This window comes from Teleopsis dalmanni, chromosome 1 (genome assembly GCF_002237135.1).
Source record: "Teleopsis dalmanni isolate 2A chromosome 1, ASM223713v2, whole genome shotgun sequence".
Classification (NCBI taxonomy): Eukaryota; Metazoa; Arthropoda; class Insecta; order Diptera; family Diopsidae; genus Teleopsis; species Teleopsis dalmanni.
This window is the reverse complement of record NC_051846.1, coordinates 219321571-219331619: the sequence shown is the minus strand read 5'-3', so window position 1 is coordinate 219331619 and position 10049 is coordinate 219321571. Positions and strand designations below refer to the sequence as shown.

At 28.9% G+C, this 10049-nt stretch overlaps 1 protein-coding gene across 1 annotated transcript; it reads left to right on the top strand.

Annotated features, from left to right (window-relative positions):
• Positions 1 to 5269: 5269 nt before the first annotated feature.
• LOC119667366 (uncharacterized protein K02A2.6-like) lies at positions 5270 to 9540 on the top strand. The gene is made up of 5 exons (XM_038076656.1): positions 5270 to 7010; positions 7418 to 7684; positions 7772 to 8695; positions 8774 to 9265; positions 9407 to 9540. Exons 1-5 carry the CDS (start codon positions 5270 to 5272, stop codon positions 9538 to 9540), a joined length of 3558 nt encoding a protein of 1185 aa, XP_037932584.1.
• The last annotated feature ends 509 nt before the right edge of the window (positions 9541 to 10049 follow it).

The following is a 10049-nucleotide window of genomic DNA, read 5'->3' as shown; positions in this document are numbered from 1 at the left end:
CATGTGTAAAATATCCTGGTGAAAACGCTCACCATGTTCATCACTAACGGCGCCAAGATTTGGTGGAAAAAAGTCCAGGTGAGAGTGTAGGAAGTGAAGTTTTAAAGACATATTGCAGCCCATTTTTTGGTATGAATCAATTAGATTAGCCACCAGATCGCGATAATTTTCAGCTAACATATTTCCTAAAAAATGCTCAACTACATTTTTGAATGAGTTCCACGCGTTAATTTCTGTTGAACTCAATTGCTGTTGAAATTCCGAGTCCTTCAGCAGTTCTCTAATCTGTGGCCCAATAAAAATACCTTCCTTAATCTTTGCCTCACTTATTTTAGGAAATTTTTGCTTCAAATAAGTAAAACCACCACCATTTTTATCCATGGCTTTAACAAAATTTTTAAAAAGTCCTAATTTAATGTGCAGAGGTGGCAAAAGAATATTTTTAGGATCGACCAAAGGCTGGAAGAGGACATTTTTGATTCCAGGAACGAGTGCTTTACGTTGTGGCCAATCTTTTTTTAAGTAATGCAATTTTCTGTCTCTGCTATCCCACTCGCAGATGAAGCAACAATATTTCGTGTAACCAAGTTGTAAGCCTTTCGTAGTGAATTTTTTTTAAGAGAAACTGCATATTCTCGTAAGTTTCTTTCATATCAGTTCCATGGGCTAACGGTATTAAGGGAATTTTATTTCCATTATGTAAGAGAACAGCCTTTAAACTGACCTTAGAAGAATCAATGAACAAACGCCAATCATCATCGCTGTATTCAAAATTAAGAGTATCCATAACAGATAGAACATCCTTGTTTTCTTGAGAAAAGAATAATTTAAATTCGTCATGGCGAGATCGATACATAGAAATTTTAGTTTTTGGATCCAACAATTTCCAACCCTTTAATCGTGATCCTAAGATTTCACTTTTCTTTTTGCACAACTTTAAATCGCGCACTAGATCGTTTAAATCGTCTTGCGTTATAAGATTAGGTCCATCAGATTTATTAATTCGAAATATTATTATTTATACATATTTATTAATCACGTTATTTATATACATATACTTACATCACGAAAATAATGTATACTATATATATCATATATAAATGAAATACCCAACGCTTAACCCAATCTTTCATACACTTTTCAAAGGCCTGTGAAGGTATGGCTTTTAGTTCCTTCAGCGAATTTTCTTTTACCGATTCAATCGACTCAAAACGCTTACCACGAAGGGGCAATTTGAGTTTCGGGAACAGGAAAAAGTCGCACGGCGCCAGATCTGGCGAATATGGTGCCCGAGCGATGACAGTAGTGTTGGCAGCCGTGTTTGGTCAAAAAATCGCGTACAACAAGAATTTTCCATAGTAAAAATCACTAAATGCACTTGAAGTAGTCTCACATTAACAGCTGCTGTAAACAAACTATTTGTCAGATGGCGCTGAAATTTGTATCATATGTCAAGAAAGGGTGTACCAACATAACAAAAAAAAATTTTTGAAAAAGGTCTATTACTTAAAAAGTAGTTAACAAACAACAAAATCCGGATACTTTTTGAGCAGTAGGTAAATCACGACTTTATAGCAAAAATATACATTCAACTGTTTTGAAGAATCTAGACGTGATAGAAAGAATCTAAATACAGATTCGAAATCAGCACGAAAAATACGTCTAGGATCTCTTAACAACGTCTCTAGGATAAAATCTTTGTTGACCAGTGTTTTTTGTAAGAAACGCATAATTATTTTTTTTTTGTTATTAAAATTTTGGTCTTATTACTATATATTTTATTACAGTTGTAGATGATTTTAATTTATATAAAAAATATTTTGTCCTAAATTTTTTTTCAAAACCTTTTAAGTTGCGTTTTCTAAATAAAAAATTTCGTAACATGCCACAGTACAATAAAAATCTAGGGGATTATTGACTTTGTCTCGGGCTTACTCAGCATCAACTAACCTTTGCCACTAAAAACTTTAGAGAAAGTTTCATCGTTCGTAAGAAAACGAGATCAAGTAGGATTCAATAAATCAAAGCACTTATCTCGGCTTTAACAACAAAATGTTTGCAGACATTGCATAAATTAGAGCAGTGATTCTCGACTCAAGACATGCTGTAGACCAAAAAAATATTCAATGTAGTTTACAAAAAAATTATTAAAAGCATCTCGTGCAAAGAGTAGTACCAATATTTTTGAAACAAATAATATCGTTAAGGCAAAAATTCAATATTTTACATGCCACTAGTGCTAATGATACCCTTATTTTGAAGTTATTTAAGCCACCATCATATAGAGTTTTTGTTACAAAGTAAATTTAAATCTAGCCAGGTTTTTATGTAAAAAATTCAGAAAATAATTGTGTTGAATAAATGAAATTTTATTTTATTTATTAATGAAGTACTAAAACCGTATTTACAATCATTAAAAGGTCTGAATTAAAAGGCAAGTCAAAAATTATATTTGTTATGAAGACAACAGCATACGAATATCATTATTATCAGTAACATCCTAACATGTTTGATCATTTCTATCAATTAGTTTGCTATTTGCATTAAATGATAGTAAGAACGTACACAATCAAAGTGACCACCACTAACAGCATAATGTAAAGCAGTCTGTTCTTCATTTGCAAAACTTCCAACATTGGCTTCTTTGACAAAAAAAAAAACATCTTTTTCATGTTCAGCTTTTTGTACTACATCATTTATTGGTAGCTCAGTGAAATGAACTACCCAACTAAAGACAGGTTCACATTTCTGTGTACTTTTTAGGTTTGGCTACCAAAGCGGATCAAGATGTTTTACCTTTTCAATATACAAATTGCTTACAAACAATGTTGAACACAAACAAATTATTCAAATGTCAAAAATTACCAAAACAATATTGCCAAGTCAATGAAAAGAAATTCAATTATTTTTTTGGAATCAGCCACTATAATAAAATTTTATCAAGAAAATGTTTATAATATTAAATAAAAGTAATTAAAATTTTAGAAAATACAAATATTTACAGAATTTATTGCAAATGTTAAAAGTTTTCTAATAACGATGATTAATTTTTTTTAATACAAATAAAACAAAACGTTTTAATAAAATTATTTTTTATTGTCATTTTCTTCATATTCTTATATTTATTTGAATTCAATTATGAAAATATTATCTTACGAAAATACTAAAATGGCAACCCTGGCCATTTAGTCTCGACTTAGCCACCTCGAAAATATGCTAAGTATCGACACATAACTACATTATCGGCACAACTTAGAATTTCCCTCATTTAGAACGCAACTTAGCCTAACTCGCACACGACCATAATATTATATTTGTGAAAACTTAATTAATGGCCACATCGTTTTAAATCATTGAACGAAACGCATGTATATAGCATAGCCATAGATTAACATATCTCGAAATTTTACTAACCGTCAATTCAAATTTAAAAATGAGAAGCAACAAATGTCAAAACAGCTGATTTCTGTCATTTCTGTTTTGTTGCAAGCAAATATACATAAGGGGTATTCACTCTCTCTTGCAAACTCAATGCAAGGTGCACGAAATGCACAGATTGTACGAGAATGCAAATAACAACAACAAAATACACGCACAAAATTTCGTGCAATTGTGTGCAATCTTCCAATACTAAAACCTATGTATATTTGCTTGCAACAGACCAGAAATGGCAGAAATCAGCTGTTTTGACATTTTTTGCTTCTCATTTTTAAATTTGAATTGACGGTTAGTAAAATTTCGAGATATGTTTCGTTCAATGATTTAAAACGATGTGGCCATTAATTAAGTTTTCACAAATATTATATTATATACATATACATTTGTGAATTAGTTTATCTATTTATCGATTTCAGCGAAACTAACGAAAATTTGTCCACATTTTGAACTATTGAATGAAGTGTTTGGACGCATGTCTAATTTTCAGCCGCTTGTGATATGTACGGACACATTGTTACAGTCACCAGCTAGTTCTGCGCTAGGCGACGAAGTTTATTTTATTGAATCGTCTGCAGACAACACATCATCCAGCTCTGCACCGAAAGTCGTGCGTTCTGCTGTGCAAAGCCCCACTACCCCCCTCGATAAAAAATATAACAAATAACAATAATAAATTAAGAATTAGTTATATTTTTATTACACTAATTATTTTTATATTATATTATTATTACATATATTAATATGCATATACGTTTTTATACATTATGTTATTCTTGTCTTGAAATAAACCTACTGGAAAAAGGTAATGTCGCAATTGACTTTTTAATTATATATTAAATATATATATGTTAAGTTTATACAGAAGCTTTCGCTCTCTTGTGCTTTTATAGAATTGTAACTTAGTCTTAAGAATTGAAATTTAAAATAAAGTTAGTCTTTAACATACCATGAATCGGTACACAACATAATTGGCGACGAGGAATAAATAGATAAAAAAAAAATAAGTAAAATGAATAAAAAGAGGAATTAAAATTGAAGATGTTGGAGCAAGTAAAAAAAGAAAAAGTGTACAAATTATTAACATTTTTTTTTAAATAAATTCAGTAAATATAAATTGTTATGTTAATACATAAACAAAAATCAATTAAAAACGTGCAAAATTCATGTTTGCATAAAATTTAAAAGAAAAAAAAAAAAAGTGTACAAATTATTAACATTTTTTTTAAATAAATTCAGTAAATATAAATTGTTATGTTAATACATAAACAAAAATCAATTAAAAACGTGCAAAATTCATGTTTGCATAAAATTTAAAAGAAAAAAAAAAAAGTGTACAAATTATTAACATTTTTTTTTAAATAAATTCAGTAAATATAAATTGTTATGTTAATACATAAACAAAAATCAATTAAAAACGTGCAAAATTCATGTTTGCATAAAATTTAAAAGAAAAAAAAAAAAAGTGTACAAATTATTAACATTTTTTTTAAATAAATTCAGTAAATATAAATTGTTATGTTAATACATAAACAAAAATCAATTAAAAACGTGCAAAATTCATGTTTGCATAAAATTTAAAAGAAAAAAAAAAAAGTGTACAAATTATTAACATTTTTTTTTAAATAAATTCAGTAAATATAAATTATTATGTTAATACATAAATAAAATAAATTAAGAACATGCAAAATTCAATAAAGACGCCCAACAGTAAAAGTGAAAACAGTAAATAAAAAAAATTATAATAATAATATATATATATTTATTAAAATATATAAAAACATATATATAAAAACTATATACTTCATTTTAACATATTTAAAATAAATAAAAGATGTTGCAGCAAACGGAACTAGCACAAACCGCTAGCGCGCCAAATATATTCCAGCAAAACTGTATTGCTGAATTTTCGCCTCAAAAAGAGCAATGGACTTTGTGGAATAAGAGATTGGAAATTTATTTTGCCGAAATTAATTGTACGAATGAGAACATAAAAAAAGCTTCTTTATTAAAAAATATCGGATCAGCTTCAGATGAACTATTACATAACTTATGCAGTCCAGCATCACCTATATCGAAAACATATAAAGAGTTGTGTGCAATCTTAAAAACACAATATACACCACCAACTATAATTTTTAGAGAACGTAAAATCTTTCATAGTGCAGTGCAGTCAGAAATAGAAACGGTATCAGAGTGGTATGCAAGAGTAAAAAAGTTAGCGTTAACATGTAAGTTTGGAGAGAACTTATCAGCTTTTATTCTGGATCGGTTCATCATGGGCATAAAAAACAAAATTTTTGAAAGACTATGTGAGGAAGATGAGAATCTCACAATTGAACAGGCACTCAGAAAAGCACTTATTATAGAGCTTAGGCTCAGTGAGCAAAAAAGTTATGGAGAAAATGTTAATTACATAAATAATAATAATGATGTAAAACCTAAGTACAACAAAACAAATGGGAGTTACAAAAATATCCCTAACAAGAATATTCCTAACAAAGTGCAAAACAATAAATCAACTAAAACTTTTCAACCGTGTGCACATTGTGGTTGGCGAAACCATGTTTCGAATGAATGCTATTATAAGTCATGTAAATGTCATCAGTGTGGAAGAATTGGACATCTATCTTCGATTTGTAAAAAAAATACTAAAGTTGTAAATAAAGTATCTAGTATAAAAGTTAAAGATCATATTGATAATAGGTTTTGTATTTACAGCATTAATCAGAAAGGTGAGGATTCAACAGAATTGTACTCGGTGACGATTAATTTTAATGGAATTTCGATGGATGTTGTCTGCGACTCAGGTGCTCCATGTAGTTTAATACCCAAATATATATTAAACAGGTGCAACAAAACAGTAAGTCTTAAAAATTGTATTGATCCGTATGTTGATTACAATGGTAATCATATTAAAGTACTAGGTGAATATTTCGAAAATATTGAGTATAATGGTATAAATAAGAAAATTAAGTTAGTAGTTACTAACAATAATAGTTCTCCTTTGTTAGGCAGGAATTTTTTAAGAGCCTTTGGGTTTGAACTTATTCAAGTAAATTCTATTAATTGTTCTAGTCAATATGCTATTTTTATTGAACAAATTAAAAATGAATTTATTGAGATTTTTGATGGTGATATAGGTACATATAAACTAGCCAGAATTTCTTTACCAATGGAAAAAGATTTCAAACCAGTTTTTTTTAAACCACGACCAGTCCCATTAGCATGGAAAAGTAAAATTGAAAGTAATTTAAGAGAGTTAATTGCTAAAGATATTTTAGAACCAATAAATAATGCAGAATGGGGTACACCTTTAGTTCCCATCTTAAAACCGAATGGTGATATTAGAATATGTGGCGATTATAAAGTCACGATCAATAAACATCTATCAGATTTTAAATACCCGTTACCCCGCATTGATGAAATTTTTGCATCACTTCAAGGGGGTGAACTGTTTTCGAAACTTGATTTGTTAAATGCGTACAATCAACTTGTACTTGATGATAAATCTCAGCTCTTATGTACGTGGTCAACACATATTGGTACTCTAAAAATGAAACATTTACCTTTTGGTATTAAAACAGCAGCAGCTATTTTTCAAAAGACCATGGAAAATCTTTTGTGTAATATTCCCTTTGTAGTTGTATATCAAGACGATATCACTGTTTCTGGGAGAAACACTTCAGAACATATTCATAACCTTAAAGCAGTTCTCTGTAAATTACAAACTGCTGGTCTTAAATTAAATTTGTCCAAATGTGAATTTTTTAAAACTAAAATTTCGTACCTGGGTTTCACAATTGACAAATATGGACTTACTAAAAATAAAGAAAGAACGGAATCTATTTTGAAAGCACCAATTCCCAAAAATGTGTCTGAGTTAAGAGCACTAATCGGTATGGTAAATTATTATTCGAAATTTATTGACAAATTTGCTGATAAAATGATTCCTTGGTATCATTTACTAAAAAAAATGTAGAATTTGTTTGGTCTGAACAATGTGATAAAACGTATGAAATGATAAAAAAGGATATAACTTCGGATAAAGTGTTAGTACACTTTAATCCTAAATTGCCAATTGTCCTTACAACAGATGCTTCTAATAAAGCTGTAGCTGGCATATTATCGCATAAGTTTTCTGAAGATAAAATAAAACCAATTGCATTTGTGTCTAGAGCTTTATCTAAAGCTGAACAAAATTATAGCACACTAGAAAAAGAAGCATTAGCCATAATATTTTGTGTAAGTAAACTCAAACAATATTTGATTGGAAACAATTTTATTTTAAAAACTGACCACAAACCTTTAATATCAATTTTTGGTGAAAATAAAGGTTTACCAATTATGGCAGCTGCACGCATGCAAAGATGGGCATTCATACTATCTGGTTTTAATTATAAAATTGAGTATGTCAAGGGACACACTAATGATGCGGATAATTTATCACGCATACCTCAAGCAATACATCGCGATCAGGATGAGGGAAGCTCATTCATAAATTATATTCAAAGTGAAAATATTTTAAGCATTGACTTTAAGGATATAGCTCGCGAAACAAGACGCGATCCAATACTCTCTAAAGTATGTGATGCTGTAAGAAAAGGAATAGTCAAAACTTTAAAAGATGAAAAATTTACGGCTTTTACAAGCAAAGATACAGAATTAACAGTAGACCAAGATTGCTTACTTTGGGGGTATCGAGTTATAATTCCATTGAAGCTTAGGACATCCATTTTACAATCACTACATGAATCTCACTTAGGCATAGTCAAGACCAAATCACTAGCAAGATCCTTTGTATGGTGGCCAAAACTTGATAGGGACATAGAAAATTTAATTAAATCATGTCTTCCTTGCCAAAAACTATTGCCAAGTCCGGAGAAAAGTAAACTGATTCCATGGACGGTAACGAATACTGTCTGGCAAAGAATTCATATTGACTTTGCGGGTCCAATTAAGAACTATCATCTTTTTGTCATAATTGACTCTTTTTCAAAATGGGTCGAAGTTTTCAAAACAAAAGATATCACATCTAATTTTGTAATCACTAAGTTAAGAGAAACTTTTTCACGTTTTGGTATTGCTGAAACTTTACTTAGTGATAATGGCAGACAATTTGTCTCCGAAGAGTTTAAAAATTTTGTTAATAACAACAAAATTAATCACATTTTGACTGCTCCTGGTCATCCATCAACTAATGGCCAAGCAGAAAATTTTATTAAAAGTTTAAAAAAATCTCTCTATGCCACTTTAAATGGTAAAAATAACGAAAACTTTGAAATAGCTTTAAATCGATTTTTAATGGATTATCGTAATACTAAGCATTGTACAACAGATGAATCCCCGGCACAAATTTTCCTGGGAATATCAATAAGAACCAGATTTGATCTTATAAAACCTCCTCTTGTTAGGGATAGAATTATTCAAAAACAAAGAAAGAGTGTTTCAAATTATAGAGGGAAGAGAAATGAACAATTTGAGATAGGTCAAAATGTATATGTACGTGACTATTCGAACGTAAATAAAAAATCGTGGATTCCTGCAATAATCAAAGACAAACTGGGCCCACGTTTATATTGTTGCATTATGTCTAACAACAGAGTCATTAAGAGACATCTGGATCAAATAAAATCAGGGCCAGGAGAAAGTCTGGTCGCACACAACAGTTCAGTAGATGTTCAAGATGTTTGGAGTTATAGTCCATCATGTTCAAATATAGACACTCTGAGTACAAACGTTGAGCCTTCACAATATGATAAAGAAATACAAGCATTAGGTTTAAGTAACAAGGATTATAGTGTAGATATACAAAATGTTAAAACTGATTGTAATTTTCAAAATATCGAAGAATTAAATAACAAATCTAAAAATGAATTGAATATTGGTAATAATGAAAATGTAGTATCTGATGAAAATGTAATTAATGAAAATGTAGTATCTGATGAAAATGTAATTAATGAAAATGTAGTATCTGATGAAAATGTAATTGATGAAAATGTAGTATCTGATGAAAATGTAAACAAAACTAAAAAAATAAATAGTAGTCAAGATATATGTATGAGGGAAACTAGATCTAAATCTAAACAAAAGAATAAAAATTGAAAATAAGAAGAAAGTAAAATAAATGTATATTTACAAATTGTAACATAATTGGAAAATTTAAAAATAAAAATTTATATATTATATTAATGTATAAGCATTAAGTAAAATCAATGAAAATTTATATATTATATTTATGTATGTATAAGCATTAAGTAAAATCAATGAAAATTTATATATTATATTTATGTATAAGCATTAAGTAAAATCAATGAAAATATATATATTATATTTATGTATAAGTATTAAGTAAAATCAATGAAAATTTATATATTATATTTATGTATAAGTATTAAGTAAAATTAAAGAATGTTTATATATTATAACATTTATTAAATGTAAGTAAAAAAAAAAAAACGTAGGGGGAGCGTGTTAAGTTTATACAGAAGCTTTCGCTCTCTTGTGCTTTTATAGAATTGTAACTTAGTCTTAAGAATTGAAATTTAAAATAAAGTTAGTCTTTAACATACCATGAATCGGTACACAACAATATACATATATGTATGTTTTAT

What these genes read in the sequence shown, in the direction of transcription:
- LOC119667366 (XM_038076656.1), top strand. Translation starts at nt 5,270, where the DNA reads ATGTTGCAGCAAACGGAACTAGCACAAACCGCTAGCGCGCCAAATATA. An exon ending in AGCCATAATATTTTGTGTAA is followed by an intron (nt 7,685 to 7,771) that starts GTAAACTCAAAC and finishes GTGAAAATAAAG; the next exon opens with GTTTACCAATTATGGCAGCT. An exon ending in ACAAAATGTTAAAACTGATT is followed by an intron (nt 9,266 to 9,406) that starts GTAATTTTCAAA and finishes ATGAAAATGTAG; the next exon opens with TATCTGATGAAAATGTAATT.